General features: G+C 41.3%; 1 protein-coding gene across 5 annotated transcripts in view; it reads left to right on the top strand.

Annotated features, from left to right (window-relative positions):
* Positions 1 to 24,223, top strand: part of ccdc57 (coiled-coil domain containing 57) — a 33,782-nt gene that overhangs the window by 6,109 nt on the left and 3,450 nt on the right. Inside the window, exons 4-18 of one of the 5 annotated variants that reach the window (XM_051416774.1) lie at positions 987 to 1,130; positions 4,641 to 4,749; positions 6,927 to 7,028; positions 8,410 to 8,567; positions 9,274 to 9,348; positions 14,667 to 14,867; positions 15,117 to 15,275; positions 15,511 to 15,673; positions 16,928 to 17,020; positions 20,461 to 20,731; positions 20,882 to 21,046; positions 21,179 to 21,267; positions 21,540 to 21,768; positions 22,202 to 22,299; positions 23,753 to 24,025. In XM_051416774.1, coding sequence (XP_051272734.1) covers positions 987 to 1,130; positions 4,641 to 4,749; positions 6,927 to 7,028; positions 8,410 to 8,567; positions 9,274 to 9,348; positions 14,667 to 14,867; positions 15,117 to 15,275; positions 15,511 to 15,673; positions 16,928 to 17,020; positions 20,461 to 20,731; positions 20,882 to 21,046; positions 21,179 to 21,267; positions 21,540 to 21,768; positions 22,202 to 22,299; positions 23,753 to 23,773 — 2,077 coding nt within the window. In that variant the 3' untranslated portion in view covers positions 23,774 to 24,025. Of the gene's footprint in view, positions 1 to 986; positions 1,131 to 4,640; positions 4,750 to 6,926; positions 7,029 to 8,409; positions 8,568 to 9,273; positions 9,349 to 14,666; positions 14,868 to 15,116; positions 15,276 to 15,510; positions 15,674 to 16,927; positions 17,021 to 20,460; positions 20,732 to 20,881; positions 21,047 to 21,178; positions 21,268 to 21,539; positions 21,769 to 22,198; positions 22,300 to 23,752; positions 24,036 to 24,223 lie in introns of those variants that run through there. The other 4 variants (XM_051416771.1, XM_051416772.1, XM_051416773.1 and 1 more) reach the window with 4 other exon arrangements.

Consider the following 24,223-nt stretch of genomic DNA (forward strand, 5'->3'; position numbering starts at 1 on the left):
CGGCAGAAAAGCAGTCGGACTAGGCAAGATTGTGGCTGACCCCTCCCACCCCGGCCACAAACTCTTTGACCTTCTCCCCTCTGGCAGGAGGCTGTGGTCAGGACCAAAACCTCTCGCCACAAAAACAGTTTCTTCCCGTCTGCAGCTGGCCTTATTAACAAGGCCCGGACCCCCCACTGTCACTGACTCTCATACCCACCCTGTATATACAGTATGTAGTATTACATCAATGCACTCCCGTCTTCTGTACAGTTTTCCTATATTTTCTTATCTTTCTTATCTTTATTTATCTATATATTTTTTTAAAAAGTACTTTATTCTTGTGTGATTTTTGTGTGACTTGTATATTTTTGTGTGATTTATATATATTTATCTTTTTATTTTTTTGTGTGATTATATTTTCTAAGCACCATTGCACCAAGACAAATTCCTAGAATGTGTAAAAACCTACCTGGCAATAAATCTGATTCTGATTCTGATTGTGGATGTGAGATTAACTGTTGTGCTGAGTTGGTGAGAGTTCTGTGTGAAGAAGTTTGAAATAGTGAATTCAGTATGGAGAAATGCAGGTAACTATTAACAAGCTTTTTATTTATTCAGCAAGTTTTATATTGTTCTTTTTGCTTGGAAAGTGTCATTGGTTTAATGTGAAATGCACTTCATTCATCTTTTTTTATTGATAAATTATCAGATCCTTGATACATTTTCTGTTCACTGACAAATGGATAAATCAACAGATCATTTAATTCCTCTCTTCCTTTGTTGATTTTACGGAGTACAGTTGATTAATTGTTCTTATACACCTCAACATGGAATAAAGCACTGTGCTGATAAGATGACGCAGGGTGACTTTGTGGAACCAGAGTTCACCTTGTTAATACATTATATTAAATCCATAGTCTGGGCACAAGGAGAACAGTAATGGCCCCTGCAGACACAATGACTGTCTCCATCGACTAATACTAAAATACCGCTGTCATTTGCAGGCAGGAAGAGCTGAACCAGCTCCACATGCAGGTTGCCAAGCTGGAGGAGCAGAGAGCCAGAGAGACTGAGGAGAGGCAGGAGGAGCAATGTAAAAGTCAGCACAGTGCTGCTCAGCACAGGCTGCAGCTGGATCAGCTCAAGCGGTGAGTCAGGAGGAAGAAACTCAGAATAAGAAACAAAAAATGCAAAAGAACAATTACAGCAGTGATTAATGTGAGCCCATTCTGAATTTACTATTGTAATATTGAAATGTGAGAGTAAGGTGGGTGAACCCACCACACAGTAACAAATTACTGCCATAGTCATATCCAGTGTTTTTTTTGTTTTAAATTAAACAACTAGTGCAGTAGTTGGGGGGCGTGCCCATTCAGAAAAAAACATTTGGACAAAAATCTAAATGGCACAAAATCGATCCAGACACAAATGGGTGTGGCTCATATGGACAGTTTGGTCTGCACCCACAGAATCCAGGAACAAAATGTAAAGTTTGTTGTTATTGTGCTACCATCTTGTCGAAACCTACAGTGGAAGGACAGTGAAAAACAGACAACATAAACAATGTTGGAGGCATAGCTTGCTGCAGACACGAGTAGGGCCTCCCGTCAGGTGAACCCAGGTCTGCTGGATGTTTGTAAGAGAGTAGCATCTTCCTACTTTACAAATCACTATTTAACCCCTGGGAATAAGCCATGAGTTTGACAAATGCTTTGGTATCTAAGGCAAGTTTGGCTGGAAATACTATAGGTAGTTCGCTAGTTAGAAAATATGTAATATAATTGACCCTTCCTAAGTCCCACCCCTTTTTGCTCTGTGCTCCAATAAGAGATGAGCAAAAAAGCCAGAAACTCTGTCAGCTAGCTACTTCTAGTTACATTATGTATTATTAAATTAATATAAGATAAGTACTTAGGCTCTTATTATATTTCTATTTTTAGTTTTTACTTATATGTATATATATATTTGAATGTATGTATGTATGTGTGTATATATATTTTATACATTTTCTATTTCTATATATATTGTGTAATATAATTAATATTTCTATTCTTTAACATTGTGTTTTTCCCCCCAGGGATCAATAAAATATTAGCTAGCTACCTAGTTAGCTAGTGTTTTGCTAACATTAGCTAACTTAAGATAAGAGTTAATTCTCACCGTTTGTATTTCAACATATTCTGTTATTTAACAACATAATTTTCCCCTGATGGTCATCTTATTTTAAAATGATAGCATAATAATCACAACTTCTTTTGTCTGTCATGCCAGACTATTCACAATTTAGTCACAGTGTATTATTTATTAATTTCATGTTGAACAACTCCAGTGCCACTGTTACATCCTCAGATAAAACCTTGTTCGTTCTTTCTCAATTGATGGTGAGGACTTAAGGTTTTTGTGCATTTGTCATTGGGGCCCCATAGGCTTTGGAAAAACCTTTCTCCTTCCACCTAGTGAACATTGTTAAAGAACGGTGCAATGTTGGAGTATCGCCCACCTGAAATCTGCGTGTCTAGATTCCACTGTGGGTGGGTGTGGGAGAAAACATAATGTGGTTAACACTTCCTGTGGATTTTTCGTCAAATAAGGAAGTGGACCATTTCTCCACATTGCTATGTCCGATTGTCACCAAACTTGGTTCCATAGTTACTTTCTTAGGCATCGTGCACAATTTCAGGTCATTGCCACTAGGTGGCGCTCTTTAAAATGAAGAAGTTTATATCTCTGCAACGGCACGTGTGATTAAAATGAAACTTGGTACGATGATTGCCTATGGCTCCCTGAGGCTCACCTTGAAAAGGACAAAAAAAAATACGCTACTAGGTGGCGCTCTGGTGGCATGATGGCATGATAAATCACTGTGCGGAGACCGTAATAGTTATGAATATGAAATTCACAGGGCACGTGTAGACTGGTGCCTGAAGCTCACATACCAAAAATCGTGTTTGTCGTGTTTGTAGCGCCCCCTACAGGAAAAAAAAACAGCCATGTTTCACCGATATGTACGAAACTCGGTAGGCACGTGTAACATACCAGGACGTACAAAAAAGCCTCTTGGACCCATACCCGAAACCCCACAGGAAGTCGGCCATTTTGATTTTGATTTTCACTTTCAGCGAACTTTTCACGTTGTATTTGAACGAACTCCTCCTAGGGAATTTATCGGATATGCTTCAAAATTTGTGAGTACAGTCAAAAAATGGTGCTGAATAAAAGTTGTGCTATTTGTGCATGTACGTTGAAGGGCGTCTCGTGGCGTGGCGTGCCGTCAAAGTTGGCCATTTTGAATTCCGTGTGCATTTTCGGTGAATTTTTCGTCTTGTATTTGAACAAACTCCTCCTAGGGAATTTATTGGATCTACTTCAAAATTGGTCAGTACAGTCAAAAAATGGTGCTGATTAAAAGTTGTGCTATTTGAGACTGTACGTTGAACGGCGTGTCTGTGGCGTGAGGTCAAAGTTGGCCACTTTGAATTCTGTGGTCATACAAACTGATTGAAAAGTTGAGCTATTTGTGAATGTACATCAAACCGCGTGCCAGTGACAACTTGTCGATTTCAGCAGTTTCGCCAAAAAATAGTGCTCATAACTTCAGTGTGCACTGTCCAATCTCCAATAAACTTCATATATTCTGAAACAGTTTTGCCCTGAACACGTCCTGATAACTTCAGCGTACATGGTCCAATCTCAATGAAACTTCATGTGTTTGATAACACTCTCGCCTTGAACATGTCTACATGACAACATTCAGACATAGTGATAGCGCCACCTACTGGCAACAGGAGGTAAGCACTGCGTGGCGATTTTGAGCTGAGTTACGTGAAATGACAGTGCAAGTGACGACTTGTCGAATTCAGCCGATTCGCCATAAAACAGCACTCATAACTTCAGTGTGCAATGTCCAATCTCCAATAAACTTCATATATACTGTAACAGTCTCGCCCTGAACACATCCTCATAACTTCAGCGTACGTGGTCCAATCTCAATGAAACTTCACGTGTGTTATATCAGTCCCGCCCTGAATTTGTCTACATGACAATATTAAGACATAGTGATAGCGCCACCTACTGGCAGAAGGAAGTAAGCGCTGCGTGGCAATTTTGAGCTGATTTACGTGAAATTTCATGTTTTGGTCCGCACGTGTAACAATGGCACGTGACGTGGCTGCAGCACGCCCTGAGTTGCGTGGAGTGCGAGGTCCCGCCCAACGCTGCTTGCAGCTTTAATTTATTTTGAATTTGTATGCAAAACATTTAATAGGCTTTATGTTCTATGAAAGCCAAAATATTCTTTTTGATGAACTTTAACGAAAAAATAAATGAACATTTGAAGAAAATAGTGATGTCTGTTAGTTTTGGCTAGCTCAGAGCAATGGAATATTGAATACATCTTAGCCTTTCTTACCCTCAGGTGTATTAGTATGAACTTCTTTTTAAAATACAAAAATTTTAAATGATCAGTTATCTTCTCAGTGACACCCAACTATGGGTTATTGTATCGTCTGAAAAAATATCCATATGGTGCATCCCTACTTAATATTGAACTTTTTTTTAACTTAATCAGTGGTACGGTACTCTAATTGTTAGAGTGTGTGTGTGTGTGTGTGTGTGTGTGTGTGTGTGTGTGTTTTTTTTTTTATGTGGCTTGATGGTAGCTCCATGGCTGGTGAAATTCAAAGGCAAACGGAGGAGTATGAGAGGATGAAATGGGATTTGCAGCACAAGATACAAGAGCTAGAAGGAGAGCTGACCCTACAGAGACAGGTGAACACACATACTTTTATTCCTCTGAAGGTGTGAAGTTGTTTTGTCTGATGTCTTTATATAATGTGTGACATGTAAATATCTATTGTTAACTGTTGTGAATAAAACCAGTATGGCCTCTGCTAGCTGCGCCCAAAATAAAGAATATATTAATAGGACACAGTGTAAAGCACATTGAGCTACTGACACATATGCGCAGCTGTGCTACAAAGCAAATCTGCACAGTAAAATGTACTACGTCTTGTGTTACCACCCCCTGCTCTTAGCGCTGTCCCGTGGCTGGTAGAGCAGCCAAACATTTAGAAGGGACCAGCTGCAGACCTTTTAGGATGAACCCAGACAAAAGAGCACTCAATCTCTGACTCTGACTGCTGTCTGTTACACTGAATTGGCTGGTTTTGTTATCATGCACACGGTGCATGTCCAAGTGTGTGTGTATGTTTGTATCCCCACTTACTGCAGTCTGTCAGGGAAAATGAGCAGGTGCTAACACTAAGTGATAAATGATATGAGAGGATGAAACATTTAGGCTAGTGTTGGCTCTGGGTATCTTCTGTATTTGACACTCATCAAGTAACAGTGTAAAAGATTCATTATCACCCTCCCCTTGCTATATACTATATGCAAATCAGGGGCATCCAGCAGCACGACTCATCCCCTCTAAAACGTATGAAAAACATTATAAATAAAGACAGACTCAATATCTATGGCATATTTCTCACTTAAATGTTTTCAGAAAAACATTTCGGTGAACTATTTTTGTAATATAAATGAAAGTTTCCAAACGGGCTGTCATGTTAGTCCATTTTGAAATCCTGGAGCAGGAAGTGTTTTTCCAATCAGATGCAGGCAGGAAGTGTTTGCGTGGTTATAGGAGGATGTAGCCTTTTGTGACTACAAGTGTCCAATGCTGGGAAGCGTTGCAACCCCTTGCATCCAACCATTGTGTTACTATAAGGTAACAAAAACACAATGATTCCTATTTTCAGATGATTATACAGTAATGAAAACATACCTATGAATATTATATTCAATTTCTGACCATAGATCCTCCTAAATGTTACACAACGGACCTTTAGCTGTATCAATGTAGAAAATAAGAAATTACAATATATATATATAATATTTATATATATATATAATGCCAGTCTAACAAAATAAGGAATGGTATGTAAACTTTTTCATCATTAATCCACCATCCCAACCTTAATATAAACCTGATACAAAATTTAAGAAAATGTGTATGGACATATTTACTAAAAAGAGCACTCTCAGTTACTGGTTCAAACCTTGTGTCTTTTTAGAAGAATATTATAATTACAAAGTGATTCAAAATCTGAGGAGTGTTTTTTCTTTTCTGATCTGGACACTGTTTACAGAGGTTAAAGTCAGCAAATCAAAGTCAAACTGTAAAACTTTTGGGCTTAATCTCAGGTTTTCAGTGTTCATTGAGACTTGACTCCTCTCTTGCTCTCTGTCTTTCTTTTTTTTTTATTATATTATTATTATTATTTAGTTATTTTTTTTGCATTTTGTTGTCTTTATTTTTATAGAGACAGCTGTAGAGAGACAGGAAGGGTGGGTGGAGAGAGAGGGGATGACACACAGCAAAGGGCCGCAGGTCGGACTCAAACCCGGGCCACTGCAGCAACCCCGTATATGGGTCGCCAGCTCTACCAACTGAGCTAACAGGGCGCCCCACTCTCTGTCTTTCTTTACTTCGTATCCACCATCCTTCGGCCCTAAAGAAATTCATTCTACTTTTCAGTATTTTTTAAATTTTAATAGCTTACTTGTCGACAAATAAACTGCTTTCTGCTTTTTCAGATGTAAGACTATTTCTTATGCATTGTGATTCCTCCTGACAGAAGAGGATTTATACTTTCTCTGTTTGTCTTAATTTCCACCAGCCTTCACTCAATCCACTATCTGCTATTGCTTTGTAAATGCTGAACAATGTTTATACTAGAGAGCAGTGATCTCTTCTTTATTTGTGCTGTAATATAAGTTTGCACTGTATAGCAACCAAGCTGCTTGAATTGGCACCACACATACAAAGTGGAGGCTAGTAGTGATTTTAGTTTTTGTTTAGTTATAGCAGCTATGCATACATCTCACAATAAATGTAATAATGTTATTCTAAACACAACATCTCTAATCACTCTTTTGGCCAACAGGAGATGACGGCAGCTTTCGACAGTGAGCTTAGACAGCAGGAACATGAGTTCAACTTGAAAATGGATGAGATGCGTGCTGTGGTGCTGTCTCATGATCTCAAGGTGAGGAGAGTAAAAGGTAATCTGACTACGCCAGGTGGTTAGATACACAGAACCATCTGGGAAGTCGTAGTTGGAAACTGGAAAAAAGGGAAGGCACTTTCAAAAAATACTCAGCAGCTGATTGGAGGAAACATCTGTCTATCACCATCTATCGCGGGCAAACTTCAATCCAAACTCCAATCAGATAAACAAAACATGTAACGTAGTCAAACTCTTAATGAGAAAAGAGAGAGAAAGAAAAAGAGAGAGAGAAAAATGATAACGACAAAGGTGCACCGCAACAGCAGTGGCAACAACTACACTAATAGTAGTGACTGATGATGATGATGAACATGAAGAAGATGATGACGACGACAACAACAACGATGGGGGACAATGAGCAGTGACTATAGTAATAATAGTAACTAGTAATAATAATATTAATCAATTACAAATACATCCGAAGATGCTTCTCATCTTCATTCACCTTAAGAGAATGTAGCCTTGACCTGGAGGGGTTGATGTCATCAGGTGGTACCCATCGTTCATTGGCTGTTTCGACCCTCATCCACAACACCCTCCCGATGGTGGGTCGGCAGTGGTGGCCAAGTCACTGCCCATCTTCCCCTCCTGAATAATAATAATAATAATAATAATAATAATAACACTAATATCAGTGATATTAGCAGTGGGAGTCAAGCAGGACCATGGCAGGAGGCTCCACCAGGATCCATGAGAACCTGCAAAACTAGAAAGCACATGAACTCCGGGGAAGAAGTGAAGTTAGTAACATGCTAATGGGACATAAATGTGTGCAGAAAGAGACGGAGAGGATGAGAGGAGCTCAGTGCATCATGGGAAATCCCCCGATAGTCTATGCCTATAGCAGCATAACTAAGGGATGGTTCAGGACTCACCTGATCCAGCCCTAACTATAAGCTTTATCAAAGAGGAATGTCTTAAGCCTACTCTTGAATGTGGTGAGGGTGTCTGCCTCCTGAACCACAACTGGAAGCTGGTTCCACAGGAGAGGAGCTTGGTAACTGAAGGCTCTGGCTCCTGTTCTACTTTTAGAGACTATAGGAACCACAAGTAAATTCTAATATAATTGATGCTAGCAGCATCTACGCTAACCACTTTAGCAGCCGCCATTGTTGTTTTAGAGTCAACAGTCACTTCTCACGCATGTCGTTGCACACACCTAGCATTAAATCACGCCGTAGCTGCCAGTAGTTCCTCAAAGGACGCTGATTGCTGTAAACCACTGTGGTTGGACACAGGCACATAGCTTGAAGCCTGCATGGATGGATTCTCTTGCGATCTCACAAACTGCTTCACACCTCCATGTTTTTATCATTTTTTGTTGCTGCATTTGTGTTTGTGTGTGTGTGTCCCCGTCCAGGTGAAGCAGCTGTCTAAAGAGACTGAAGTTCACTACCAGGCTCAGCTCCAGGCCACAGAGGCTCTCAAAGTATCTAAGGAGTTCTGTCAGCAGATAGAAACCCAGCTGCAACACAAAGAGCAGGAGATCAAAGACCTCACTGCTGACAAGGACTGCAGGTCTGCTCCTGTACTGTGTGGGGTTACAGTGTTTCCTCTAGGATTTTTTTTTTAGCAGTGGGGGCATTCGAACCCCCCCCCAAGGAGTGACACTTCGGTGTGACACAAACAAATATATTTACCGTTTTAATGTTTCCAGATGTTTGATATCAGGACGTTGAGCTGAGAACTGACAAGTTGAACGGACCCACCGTGGTGACGTTTTTGGTGGAGCTATTAGTTTAATAGTCGACTTGGAAGAAAGCGAACGTTTTGACAATAAGCTACATCAACACAACAGTATGTGGAGTTGAAGTGGACAGCCCCAATAACCTCTGAATAGTTCTACTTGTTGTTAAATTGCAATGTGAGCGGCAGCCAACGGGGGTGCATTATGTCGGCAGGATCATTTAAAAGGCAACCGTGACTACATTGTGCGTCTGCCCCATTTCTGATACCGTGGGTTACATCTCAAGAAACAGGCCACCGCCAGTCCAAGGTGGAGAGTACTCAGCAACAATACCGTATTACAAAACAATAGCATTAAAAGAAAAGTGATTAAATTCAACCTTTTTTACCTGGTCTTTAATATAAATAGGTCATAGATTAAAAATGAGCAATAATTATCAGAGTTGACTGAAACAAAAATTTTTATCTTGACACTTGTTTCAGCTATATTTCCCAGCACTACGTGTGTTTATGGTTTTGTGTCTGTCCTCTGTCTCAGAATGAACGAGCTTGAGGATGAGCTGAAATGTATGGAAACCAAACTGAAGAATGAGGAGGATAACCACATTAAGAAGTGAGTCCTTAATAACCTCCTCTCAGCCAGCCAGTCAGAGCCAGCTGCCGGCATAGGTAGGTACTGATGGAGCTCTCAGCGGCTGAGAGAGAGAGATAAGCAAATCTTTAAATTTACAAAGGAAAGCACCAATAGCAGCAGGGATAAAAAGGCTGTGTCCAGACACCATGTTTTTATAGTTTTTGATGTGGTTGTTTGTGCTTTTTCTAACTTCTGAAGCATGTAACACTATTTTTTATATAGTGTCAGACTGTGTTTGGTTGTTTCAGGTTAGTTTTTATTAGTTTTAGGTTTTATATTATAATATAGGGGGTATTTGTCAGGGGCAAGATTTAAGAAGTTCAGAATAGGTATTAGGTAATACAAACATAGTGACTCACAGTCATGTAGACATCTCAGTCTCAATAAACATGCTTGTTGTGTGTGTAAGGTAAAGTGATTCCAGTATGTTTTAGTGCCATTTTAAAGGTATGAAGTATATTTTATATTATTGTGATAATATTGTTTTGACCAAGGTAATTGTGACATGAAATTTATATATCATCCCACTGCCTAGCTGATCCGCTGTAATTTCGTTAGTTTAGTATCAGAAATTTACTTGAGAGATGAGGAGATTCACAGTTTGTAACAGTCTCCACAAAACTAGTTCATCAGTACTCAGAATGTCACTTTGTGCATTTACATGCACTTAAGTACTGGCTATTTATATATGTAACCTTTTCATGTGTATGCATGTGCATGACTTCGCTGTGACAGCAGTGTGGCAATCATTTCACCTCCCAATTTCTTTTATTTATAATCATGTCAGTTTGTCAGAAGGACAAACCTTCGTAGTTATTAGTGTTTGAATGTTATTTCTCCGTCATCATTCGTCACGTGTGCATAAATACAATACATGAATCACTTCCACGCAAAACCAGATCTTACCAGCATCATGACAGTGCAAGCTGCACACAGCTGCTCCCTCTCTCCTGCATGTTAGTGAGCACTAAGCAGTGACTTTAACCTTTTATAGACAGTGATTAACTGTGGCACAGCTGCCTGCCACGGTGAGGACATTTCATTTCAGTGTCTAACTCAGCTAGTTCTATTTCATACGTGCTACCAGGGGTAGGAAACCTGTTGCTCTTTAGCCCCTCTCTATTGGCTCCCTCTGGCTTTGATCAAAAATATTCTTTGAGACAGATCCTTGCACTCACTGCTAACTACATACTATAATAACCAGCGCACCTGCTGCTCATCTCTTTAACTTATCCCCCTTTTGTACAGACACAGCACTCATCAAAACATTTGTCACCCTCTGGTTTTGCTGAGATGTCCCTCCTAATAGTCCTCTATAAGTTTCTTGTTCGCCTGTTTCTAAGACCTACCCACAGCACGTTTTCAAGCTGGGGTTTCTTTGTCATCTCGCCCCTACCTCACACTACCTCATGCTTTAATGGCTGAGAGGAAGCAGCTGAGCAGCTTAAGTCTCAATGCAATGCAATGGTTCCACAGAAACGCATGAACCTCCTCCACTCCGAGGACATGTATTCGGTGCTTTGGGTGTGGGTTCACGAGTCGGTGCTAGGACAGTGCCATCAACCTGGGTCCTTGCCTCTGGCAGGATGTATTTCATCTCTGCAGGTCTGCTTGACAAGGGACATTTTTGGGGGAAATCTTTGTCTTCTTAGGTCAGCTGACTGAGGGACCCCTAGGTGGATTGTTGTCCAGTTTCCTTGCCACTTAAAGGACCAATATGTAGGATTTAGTGCCATGTAGACATGTAGTTGCTGATTGCAACACCCTCATCTCATCCTCCTGTTCCAAACAAGGCCCTATCTTTAGCCAGTTGTTGGTTTGTCTGTTAAGGGCTACTGGAGAAACATGGTGGTTCAACATGGCAGACTCTGCCAGAAGAAGACCCACTCCCTCTGTAGATAAAAACAGCTTATTCTAATGTAATGAAAACACAATGATTTTTATTTTCAGGTGATTATACACTAATGAAAACATACTATATATATATATATATATATATACTACCAGTCAAAAGTTTGGACACACCTTCTCATTTAATGGTTTTCTTTATTTTCATGACTATTTACATTGTAGATTCTCACTGAAGGCATCAAAACTATGAATGAACACATATGGAATTATGTAGTAAACAAAAAAGTGTGAAATAACTCAAAATATGTTTTATATTTTAGATTCTTCAAAATAGCCACCCTTTGCTTTGATTACTGCTTTGCACACTCTTGGCATTCTCTCGATGAGCTTCATGAGGAAGTTTTTCCAACAGTATTGAAGGAGTTCCCAGAGATGCTGAGCACTTGTTGGCCCTTTTGCCTTCACTCTGCGGTCCATCTCATCCCAAACCATCTCGATTGGGTTAAGGTCAGGTGACTGTGGAGGCCAGATCATCTGGCGCAGCACTCCATCACTCTCCTTCTTGGTCAAATAGCCCTTCCACAGCCTGGAGGTGTGTTTAGGGTCATTGTCCTGTTGAAAAATAAATGATGGTCCAACTAAACGTAAACCGGATGGGATGGCATGATGCTGCAGGATGCTGTGGTAGCCATGCTGGTTCAGTGTGCCTTCAATTTTGAATAAATCCCCAACAGTGTCACCAGCAAAGCACCCCCACACCATCACACCTCCTCATCCATGCTTCACGGTGGGAACCATGCATGTAGAGACCATCCGTTCACCTTTTCTGCGTCGCACAAAGACATGGCGGGTGGAACCAACAATCTAAAATTTGGTCTAATGTCCATTCCTTGTGTTTCTTGGCCCAAACAAATCTCTTCTGCTTGTTGCTTTTCCTTAGTAGTGTTTTTTTAGCAGCTATTTGACCATAAAGGCCTGATTCGCGCAGTCTCCTCTGAGCAGTTGATGTAGAGATGTGTCTGCTACTAGAACTCTGTGTGGCATTCATCTGGGCTCTAATCTGAGGTGCTGTTAACTTGTGATTTCTGAGGCTGGTGATACGCATGAACTTATCCTCAGCAGCAGAGGTGACTCTTGGTCTTCCTTTCCTGGGGCGGTCCTCATGTGAGCCAGTTTTCGTCGTAGCGCTTGATGGTTTTTGCAACTGCACTTGGGGACACATTCAAAGTTTTTGCAATTTTCCGGACTGACTGACCTTCAGTTCTTAAAGTAATGATGGACTGTCGTTTCTCTTTACTTAGCTGATTAGTTCTTGCCATAATATGAATTCTAACAGTTGTCAAATAGGGCTGTCAGCTGTGTACCAACCTGACTTCTGCACAACACAACTGATGGTCCCAACCCCATTAAGAAGGCAAGAAATTCCACAACTGAACCCTGACAAGGCACACCTGTGAAGTGAAAACCATTTCAGGTGACTACATCATGAAGCTCATTAAGAGAAGGCCAAGGGTTTGCAGTGCTGTAAACAAAGCAAAGGGTGGCTACTTTGAGGAATCTAAAATATGAAACATATTTAGAGTTATTTCACACTTTTTTGTTTACTAGATAATTCATAACTAAAAAATGTGTTCATTCATAGTTTTGATGCCTTCAGTGAGAATCTACAATGTAAATAGTAAAGAAAAACCATTAAATGAGAAGGTGAGTCCAAACTTTTGACTGGTAGTGTGTGTACATATATATATATATATATATATAAAATAGATCCTCCTAAATGTTACACACTGCCCTAACTCCTTTTCATCCAGCAGGTGGGTCTCAGTTGTAGTATGCATGGATCTCAGGCCTTTGCCGCCAGTGGTAACCAATAGCGAAGCCTGTTGGAGGGCGTAGTTCCTGGATGTAACTCCAGTTCTATGAGTATTTTTGTAGCCCCATTAACTAGAGGCCTAGCTGGCTCTTGTTCTTTTCCTGTGGCTGAGTTCAAAAGGGAGATAAGCAGCGGGTGCATGCTGGTCTTTTATAATAAGTGGTTTCTACCTCCTGATTCGGCAGTGAGTGCAAAGACCTCAGAGCACCCAGGCGGAGTTACATTCAGTAAGTACTCAGGTGTCATGCAATTAGTTTAGTCGGACATGTGATCTCTAATTTATTAATGTGTCTATCTGACCTTTTACTTGTTGCAGGGTGTTTCCGTGAAAGACACATTTTTGCTCAATCAACCTATCTGGATAAATAAAGGTTAAATAAAAATAATAATAATAATAAATGTTATTTATAAGCGCTTTTCTAAATACTCAAAGACACTTTACATAAAAACATAAAGGCAGCAAAACAACATCAAATAGTAAAACATTAAAAACACATCAGACTAAGCTAAACATTAAAAGCAATTTTAAAAAGGTGTGTTTTTGTCAGTGATTTGAATGTTGGAGGGTCGGTACAGTCACGGATGTGTTTGGGGAGAGAGTTCCAGAGGGAGGGGGCAGCTACAGAGAACGCTCTGTCGCCCCAGGTTCGGTGCTTGGTCCGGGGTGGAGGAGTCAGAAGGTTTGCGTCAGATGAGCGGAGGCTGCGGGATGGGTTGTGGCGATGGAGCAGGTCAGTGAGGTAGGAAGGAGCCTGGTTATGGAGGGCTTTGTGTGTAAGGAGGAGGATTTTGAACTGAATGCGCTGTGGAACAGGGAGCCAGTGGAGGTTCTGGAGGACGGGAGTGATGTGATCACGGGTGCGGGTGTTGGTGAGCATACGTGCAGCGTTTTGGATGTACTGTAGCTTATTTTTGGATGGTGTGCCATAGAGGATGCTGTTGCAGTAGTCGATTCTGGAGGTGATGAAGGCGTGAATGAGGGTTTCAGCAGCAGAGAAGGAGAGTGATGGGCGAATACGGGCAATGTTCTTGAGATGAAAGAAGGCAGTTCTGGTGATTTGGTTTATGTGATGTTCAAAGGAGAGGTTATTGTAAAAGATGACTCCGAGGTTGCGACTGTGGGGGGATGGAGACAGGGTGGAGTTGTCAGTGGTGAGGTGGAAACTGTCTGTGGTTTTGGTGAGGGATTTGGGGCCGATAATGATAAGGTCTGATTTGTCACAGTTGAGTTTGAGGAAGTTGGAATGCATCCAGGATTTGATGTCGGTGAGGCAATTGGAGACAGTGGAGTGGGTGGCCGGGGTGATGGATTTGGTAGAGATATAGAAAAAAATAAAATATCAGACTAGAACATCAGCAAATGTCAATGGTAACCTATTTAATTTTATGAAATCTGTGGTGGCCCAACATAAATTGAAAGGCTTAAGTCGTTCAGCAACCTTTCATTCAGCTGTAGGGGTAATAACTGTTCATTCTTGTCACCTTGGGCATTAAAGTCAAGTCAGCTGTGCATGAAGCTGAGCATAAGTCCTCTAAATGTCCCCTAATGTCTTGTCCGTCTATTTCTGTTAAGATATGAGGCTGTGGTGCAGGCTCTGAAGGAGCGTGATGCGCAGCTGGAGGTTCGGTGTCAGGCCCACACAGAGGAGCTGCAGAAGGCTAAGAAACGCATTGTCAAACTACAGGAGGATATGGAAGTTCTGGCTGCACAAGTACACTGTTCACAGAGAACCCAGCAGGATGCCATGGAACAGAAAGATAAGACAATCCAGAGGTGAGACAGACACTCATGAAAAAAAGATCCCACAAAAAAGCCAAAAATCATCATATTGGCATTAACAAACCTGATATCTGTGGAGCTTTAGATGGTATGATTCTGTGTGTATTTTATATACAGTGTGTGTAATGTATGTGGCTGCTAATTTAATGTGTACAGACACCAGCATCTATGACCTGTGCTGATGTAACCAGTGACCAGTTGATCCTGTGTGTGTGCATGCATGTGTGTGTGCGTGTTTCAAAGGCTTCACACAGAGGTAGAAACCACCCGGACTGGATGGGACAAGTACATCAGTCAGGTCTCCAGTGAGATGGTTGTCAAGGATACAGAGGTCATTACCCTGCAGGAGAGAGAAACCAAACTTAAGACTGAGCTGGACAGGATCAAGGAGGAGATGGAGGGGTAAGAAGACAGCAGGAATATTGTGGTAGATATTAAGAAATGAAGAAGAAAGAGATGGAGGAAAGGATGGGTAAAACACAGTGATTTAGTACCTTTATCCTCAGGAGAACACAGAGGTTACGGTGAAGAGGGGGGTAAGCATTATGATGATTATGTAGCTTTAAAGACATGAATTATATGACCTAGTCTGAGTCGTTGCTATGATTTATGAAATGTCCTCTATGTGTGTTGTCAGGTACAAGCAGCAGCTGAGTGCTGGTCTGAAGAGAGAGAGGGCCTTAGAGCAGAAGAGAGTCCAGGTGGAACTGGAGTGGCAGAGACGCTGTGAGGACCTGAAGGCTGAACTCTACCTTGCTAATGAGCAGCTAATACAAGACCTGAGCAATGCTAGAGACCAGGTCAGCCTCTCATACATCACACAACCCCCCCTGCACAATGCATGTGGATTTACTGCCGCACATTCATTGAAGGGTTTGCCTACTGTAGGTTTTTAAATGTGAATGCTGCTTTGTATTGAAAAAGATAAACATTGAGACTTCAGCAACTGATTTTCATAAAACCTATACGGATACCTCGATGGAGTCGCTGTTTGTGTGTCATTCTAGTGTGTTTGCAAGGTTTGCCTATCTTCCTATTGCATTTGAAGGAACAGTTTTGAAATGGAGCCAATGAAAATCTAATCCTGATGAAATCTGATCAAGAAAAGAAAAGTTTGCAAATATGCAAATGTGAAGGATAAACATATTTATGGTTGTCTACATAAGCATCCTGATGTGACTGTGCACCTTTACTTCGGCTAAAAGTGAAGAGGAGCTGCTCAACATAACTGGCTGTAGCTAATTAATGGTAAATAACATAAAATAGCAAATTTTCTCACTTTAAATAGTCCAAAACCAACTAAACAACAGGCAAGTGTAAAACAATTGACACAGTATCCAGTAGTAAGAAGTGAAGTTGTTATCTGCACATCCACAGGTGCAGCTATAGAGAATTTCTACTGATTTCTGTTGTCTACTGTAAATCCAGTTTTAATCCCCTTTAATTTTGTTGGAACTGAATCTCACAGAGAAGAAAATAACTCACTATTGACTTGTGAATGTAAGGAGATAAATACAAATGCTCAACAGAGAAAGTACTGACAGCTGCTGATTCTGAGGACAGACAGGACATCTACAGTATCTGAAACATGTTGCATTGTTAATAACACACAGTAAGGGGGTGCCCGGTAGCTCACCTAGCCACATTTTTTGCCAGACAAAGGCCAAAAGCCCATACATAAGCCTGTATGTAAAAGATTTTTTTCATTTACACTTTTGAGTGAGTTGGCAGCAGCTGAACTTTTAGGTTTAAATATCCTGAATCACATGGATCATACCGTTTATTACTCTCATCATAGTTCCTTGCAAGTTTTGGATTTAACTATAGAAAATATACTACTAGTGTCACTGTTTCTGACTGAAAATACGTTCCTGCATGTGAACAAACGCTGTAGTGCCCATAGACACTGTACTCACAGTTATGATTCAGTGAGTGCATTGATCTTTGTCTAGGGTGCTGAGATAGAAATAGAACCACGTCTGTCTCTGTACTGGTTTGAAGGCCCAGGCTGATGTAGTTGATACTAATAGAGGTTTTATGTTGGTCTCTCTCAGGCTAAAGCAGAGCTGAAGGAGAAAGAACAAGAGCTGCAGGAGTTGACTGTCTTACTACGTTCTGTTAAGACGGAGAGAGACCAGGCAATACAGGTGAGAATACATCCACCTTACACTGTGCAGACTAATAGAACATTAAAAAGTGCTGACCTGTTAACCAAAGCAAACCTACCAGGCATGCTCTGTCTTGTTGTTAGTCCTCCGCACGGACACAAACACACTGTACTGGTCCCAGTCGCACACAATGAGCAGGATTCGGTGGTGTGTGGACTTCACTGTGTCCACTGTCTGCTTGTTTGTGCATCATTCCTCTATCTGCATTCCCCAGGGATGTGACCACATCTATGGCTTATCTGATTTTATAGAGGAAATGGCCAGTTAGCAAACCAAGGAGGTAAAGTGGTCCAGCTCAGTGGCATAAACCCTCTAAATATTATGTTACCTTTATAGTTGAAATATTAACGTTCACGTCTCCTTCTTATGGCATTTTCAATTAATTTCATTTAACACATTTATGAGGCTGCTGGAACACTTAGTATTTTAATTATGTGCCACACAGAGCTGTTCAGGTTGGCATAAGCAGCATGTCCTGTCTTGTGTGTGGAATTCAGATAGAGTGGAACTGATTTGCTCGGGTTAGGGAGCTTGCCCACAAGGAAACTTAACCCCTCAGCAGATGAGAACAGCCTCCTGGTGTTAAAGGAAGACTTTAAAAAAAGACTCCTCTCAGCCTGAAGACACTGAGGGTCGCCTTCTATGGAGTCTGTCATGTTGATCCGCCATGCTTTTACCGTAGCCCGGAACGGACAGACTGGCTATAGGTAGGGCCTTTTGCATTTTTCAAGTGTCACAGCCACCGTAGTTTCTCCTACACACTTTACAGCCCATTCTCATGCCTAGGTCGTCCAATACAGATGCAAGCAGTGTTCAGTTAGTTGCAACATGCAACTTCAGTGCTAGATGGCACTAAATCCTACACACTGGACCTTTAAATGACATTAGATTAAGGACACTAGCCTCCGCATTGGCCTCAATTCTTAGACCCAGAAGCTCTGCCCACTAATGACTGTAAAGACTGTCAATAGTCCAGATCAAGGAATCTTGACAATTGACCCGATTGCTGTGAAAACTGTTTTGGATATCCCCCAGATGGTGACAACCATTTATTTGAGGCTCATATTCTGTTTGGCAGATTGCCACAAAATGAAATGAGGACAAATTCTTTCCTTTTCATGACTTACACTATCCCCAGGCCAACATGTCACCTCTGTAAACTGAGGTATCTGTTGCATGGGTAAGATGAGACATGTTGTGACATCTCAATTTAGTGCATATCTTGTTGATCAGTTCAGTGTGTTCCCATCAGTGATACTGGTCACTGAAATAGAGTTGTTCCCTGGACACGTTTCCCATAAAAATAACCAGGACATACTTCTGTTTGAGTGGAACTTCCTATTCCGATTTCTCTGCTATGTAGGTTTACTTACCATGATACCGACACTCAAATGGTCCTTTAGCCACAGATTGTATTCCCTAAAGAACCATGACTAGCTTTGGCACAAATCCAACTGTCCAATCTTGCAGTATTTTCCCCCTTTTCCCAGGATCTGAGTATCAGAGAGCTACAACATGTGGAATATCTGCAAATGATCTTTCTCAAAATGTATTATCAGATGATATGGACCACCGTTGAGCCAATAATGCTGGGCAGATTTGACATTTTATTATTCTCATAAGGGCTAACAAACCTATTACAGGCTAACATACAGTCATATATTACATGGGGTGTTGTATTAGTAATCCAGCTGTTGCCCTGTTCCCTCAGAGTGTGTTCAATGCTGTCCTGTGTTTGGCCTTTGGCCTTTTCTTGGAGCATCCTGAGAGGTATGGTGGCCTTTCAGTCAGGCTCAGTGACTCCCCAACATAGCAGCCTCTGAAAGCTCCATTGGCACCAAGAGGAAAAACATATCAAGGTCCTGTCCATGTAAACCTTCTCAAATGACAAAAAAAATACTTAGGCTAAATTCCTGGAATGAGGCTCTACATAGCGAGGCATGATATATTTGGTGACTTGTTATTCAAAGATGTTAGGCTGCATGTTCCAAATTTCTGTGAGAATGTTCAAACATTATATCAGCCATGTTCAAACTATACAATACTAAATATAATGTTACAGCTAATCCACCACATTTCAATAAGAACAGAACTGAAGTGACCATTTTAAAGTACAAACGTCATACAGATGTTCTCACAGCTGTGCACATTAGCAGGAATGCCAAAGAAAACATTAATAATGAAAGTACTATCCATGTCCATTCATTCTCAGATGTGTATCATGTATCTGGTTGTTTTTGGCATACAGTGAGTGCTCTACCAGAGGGGAGAAGTTGGAACGTGTTGTGTCCAGGGTGTGATGGGTCTGCAGTGATGTGTCCTGACTCTGGACAAGTCCTGAATTAGTCCTGAATAGGGCAGGTTGGCACCATTTTCTGACTGGTTGAAATTCAGCCGTGACATGGGATGAGGGTTCATCCAATCCCCTGCCAAGTATTTTTGCCTGCCCTTCTTTCAAACAGAACTCAGATGGTTCTGTGTAACAAACCTAAATTGTTCCTGGCCAGAAACTGTGGTTTGAATCTGGTCAAGTTTAGTGTCTAGAGTTTGGAAAGAGGAAGTCCCTGCCATGCTCCGCCCTGTGTTGGGCCAGTAGCTTTGAGACGTTATGCTGCTGTCATCTTCTTTGCTGAAATATCGATATTTTAAAATTTGTGACTTGATGGTGGGAGCTAACTGAAAGTGGTTATGATTTTCATGAAAATGTTTAATCTGTAACCAATAACTATGTTTGTGAAATAAGTGTAGTGGGGTAAAAAATACAATTCCATCTGAAATTTAGTGCAGTAGTATTAAGTAACATATGTGCTGTAGTCAATATTTAGCCCAAGACAAGCCAGAGACAGAGACAGAAAAAGAAGAATAGTTTTAGCAGTCAGGCCTACGATTGCAAATTACATGGATTGTCCATGGTAACCTTGGTTACCAGACAGCTAATGTCAGTGGATTTTGAATTAAACCAATACCCGTTTCTCAAGCATGCTCCATCATTGGTTTTTGTCCAAGGCAAGTCTTAGACAATAGAAAAAACTGTCCTGGAGCACTACAGCACTGACATATATATGTATCAAAATTTTACTGAAGAATAGTTCTTGAATAAATGTTGTTAGTTACTTTCTACTGCTGCTAACCGCTTCAGTTATATCACACTGGAGCTACTGTGAGCCACAAGTCAGGAAAAAAAATCAGGCGAAAACTGCAGAAAACAGAAAGGTAAAATTGTGTGGAAAATACAGTAGGCTCTTTTGTCTTGTGTTGTGGTGCTGAGTGGTGAGTTCTTGGTAAAGTAACTTTACCAACCATTTGGGGCAAAACAAAGAGCCACAAATTATCCTCCAATGAATGCCGTGCTTGCAGTAAAGTTTAAGTGATATATTACAAAAAGAAGATGCATACAGTACACTACTATCTATCCACAGGGTTTCACACCAAAGGTCGATTCTCTAGCATCAGAAGAGATCCGTCGCCTGCAGGAGCAGAACAGCACCCTGCGGGCTGTGGTTACCCAGATGAGGAAGGACATGGAGGGCCTCAGCCGTCTCCTACCCCAGCCCCAGCCACAGGCCTCCTCTCTTCAGCCAGTTCGGCATCAAGGAGGCCCTGCCACCACCTCCTTTACGCCTAAAGCTGACACTCAGACTGGACCACCGGCCCAATCCGCTGACATTTCCTCCACCATCAACCCAGCAGGTGTGGACAGCACTCTTTTACACAAATATGGTTGATGATTTTCATTAAAATAAGTCAGTCTTTATTCTTGTAGAACTGTGTAACTTGCATTAGAATAATCTAAGATCAAACTTAAGACCGGCCTAGCATGCAAATATCTTGGTGGCCCAGACTACACTCAGGCTCTGGAGCAGGAGGTGTCCCAACTAAAGGCTCGATGCAGGCACCTCGAGGAGAAGCTAGAAGGGCCTATAGGACTCCCAAGCCTGGCTCCAGAGGACCTGCTACCCACAGTTCCACACAACACACGCCTACAGTACCAGGGACTTAAGCAAGGTGATCATTTATTTCCACCTATGAACTGAAATCTGTATCTCGGTTGAAATGTTATTTGTATTTAAAAATGGCATTTTGTGGAAACTTTGTCCTAATTTGTCTTTTTCTCCTCTATGTGGTATGGATCCTCAGGTGGTCTTTGTTTGGAGAATCGTGCTAACACCTCTGCTTTGATGAGGCTGGAGGCCAGAGTGACACACGTCATAGAACAGGTACAAAAGGTAATCAGTAAACCAGTTACCTGGACCAGTTAAAGCTACTGATGTCTTTAGTGCTGCCCCATGACTGAGACAGTTTCCCACCATCGACACATAAATGTCGAAAGTGGGCAAGATAATTAATGACCTTTATTGTATCTCAGTGCTGTGTAACATTGCCACAGCAAAAATGGTAGTTTTACCAGTTGGGTCAGATGTGTGAGATGTTGGGAAGATATTGTGTAAGCTGCTGCAGCAACCCCCTTCCTTCAACTCTAATCTCATATTCCTTCCAGAATGCACAGCTCCGAGAGGAGAACCTGTATTTGCAGCAGCAGCAGGCCTCAGGTCAGATGTCAGTTGGTCTGTTTGAAGATGTCCAGGGTGCTAAAAGCAACCCTCGTCTCCTGCACACCAGGCTGAAGCAGGCAGCGTCCTGCATCGCCCGGCTGAGCAGAGAGAAACAGCAGCTGATAGAGATGGGCAACCGCCTCCGTGCACAGATCACCACTGCTGGACTGGAGGGTACAATAACAAACACACTCACCACACACACACACACACACATTACGCTTAAGAGCAGGTAGTGCATGTCACCACCCTCTCTCACCCCGCTTTCCCGTCACTCTGCAGCTGTTACTCTCTAAAAAACGCAGTAATAGCCCAAAATATAATGATAATAAAACAAAAGATTTGTGGTCTTAAAAACTCACTTCCGTAGGGGGATGTAAAAGGGACAGTTCACCCCAAAATCAGCGCTATTTATCCATCTACATTGTTTTGCTGTGAGTTGCTAGGTTTTGAACACATCGGCCGTAGTGATGTCTGCCTTCTCTTTGGGTCAGGTACCGAAACACGATGCCAATATGGCTAGTTACCATCTGGAGGGTGGAGGAGCAGGAACAGTAGTAATCATGAGCACCTGCAGTCCCTCAGAACTCTGTGTGTCTAACAGAAGCAGTGGAACCAGAAAGAGATTCCTCCACAGAAAAACTAGGAGAGCAACATGACCGACTGTCTGCTCTGGAACAGCTGCAGTACCAGCTCACCTCACAGGTATCTGCATCTCTCACCAATAAACTGCTCCTTCTTCCCTTCTAACAACAGGCACCAATCTCTTACCTCAGTGTCACCTTCATATACTACCTCTTCAGATTCACTAAGTGTGATGGTAACAAAGAAGTAGGGTTCACTATTGTACCCAACTGGGAACAGCAAGCGTAACGGTTGGTGTCTATCTGTGGACTTTATAGTGGATGTGTCCCCTCATGTCTATGGTGCAGGAAGGACAGCACGGTTCTGGTTCTCTCTGTATTCTGGAGCTGGTATAATAATCTGCAGCATGCAGTGGTCATCAACAGTGGGTTATGCAACTGCAAGCATCAAGATATGTGTAACAAAGAGTAGAAAAGTTACTATCTGAAATAATTACTAGAAACATTACAGCCGGGAGCAAGTGCATGGTTAGCCAGCTAGCATTAGCTCAACATGCAGCCAAAAGTGTTACTCTGTATGCATGCACTACAAAAACAGCCTTTCTGAAACAAGCCAAATATTCTTAAATATAATCACATTTTCTTGTATTGAGCAAACAATCTGCCAATGGGGTAAGTCAATTTAGTTTGGCTAGAATTCTTAAAAGTCACATAAAAAATCTAGCTACTGAAATGCCAAACATTTAAGCAAGTTGTGCTCCCTTACCAGCAATGAAAACTAGGTTATTTAAGATAGACTTTCTTAAAACAAGTATCTTGGTGATTTTATTGAGCTGAATTTAAGAATGTGTACCTTAACATAAGATTAATTAATTAATTAATTTAAAAAAAATCTTACAATAAGACACAATTTCTTCAAACAGCATAATAAAAATAAGTGACTTAGTCTTACATGAAGGCACCAGAAGCATTCTCATTTTTAGCATTTTTGATCAAAACAATAAAAAGCTAAACTGCTGCTTCAGTTATAACATTGGAACAAGACTACTTTCTCTTAAACAGAGAAAATAAGTAAAATAATCTTGTTTATCTGCAGGGATGCTATTCAAACTTGTAACTTGTTACTGGTTAAATCAAGCTCAATATCAGCGGTAATATCTTATTAAGACACAGTTAGATATATTTTCTTAAAACCAGATTACTTTTCTAATGCAAAGCATGCTTCACAAGAACCCTATCTATGCAGCCGCACCGTTAACCCACCAAGTGGCTCTAAAACTATGTCAATGTGAGACAAGCATATGACTTTTGTAGAAATTCATAATAGAGATTATTTCTAACTCTGTTACACAAGCTGGATGTGAGAATAATCTTTTCTACTCTTGTCTCCCATTTGGTGCCATAATTTGTTTGAGTCTACTGTACTGATACTGGCCTGTTGGAATGGCTGTTCTTCCCTCAACGCACACTCTGACTGTTTTTAATTTTTCTGATGACATTCATGTTAGAAATGATTTAAATGCATTCTTTGTTCATTGTTTTGCTCATTACTTTGCCTTATAACCATTCTGCAGGAACTCAGACAAGAACGTTAATAGCACAAGACACAAAATGATAACAAATAAAGAAGCCCTCAGAGGAAGAGTGATCCCGGTGTGCTGTATTTCTCTGTGCTGCCTGCAGAGGGCACAGTGGCTCCACTAATGTTTGTGTCTTCAGGAGCTGCAGTACGCTCTGAGGCAGAGGGTTTGCACTCTCGCTGAACAACTCCTCCCTGGAACCCACAACCTAGGTCCTGCCACTGAAGGGGCTGCCAATCCTTGGTCCCAGGGGCACGAAAGCGCAGACAGGCCTGAGGTAACAGTTCAGTCTTGAATACTGCATTAACTGATACACAATGACAACCCAGCTGCCCAGTTCACTCCTCATATTGAATGCATATCTGTTGGTGCAAAAGTCAATTTTAAAATATTCATAGTTTTATATATACATTTATAAAGAAATGGAAAATGTAGAAAATGTATTTCATGTTTAACTATCTCTAG

Source organism: Dicentrarchus labrax, unplaced genomic scaffold (assembly GCF_905237075.1).
Source record: "Dicentrarchus labrax unplaced genomic scaffold, dlabrax2021, whole genome shotgun sequence".
NCBI classification, from domain to species: domain Eukaryota; kingdom Metazoa; phylum Chordata; class Actinopteri; family Moronidae; genus Dicentrarchus; species Dicentrarchus labrax.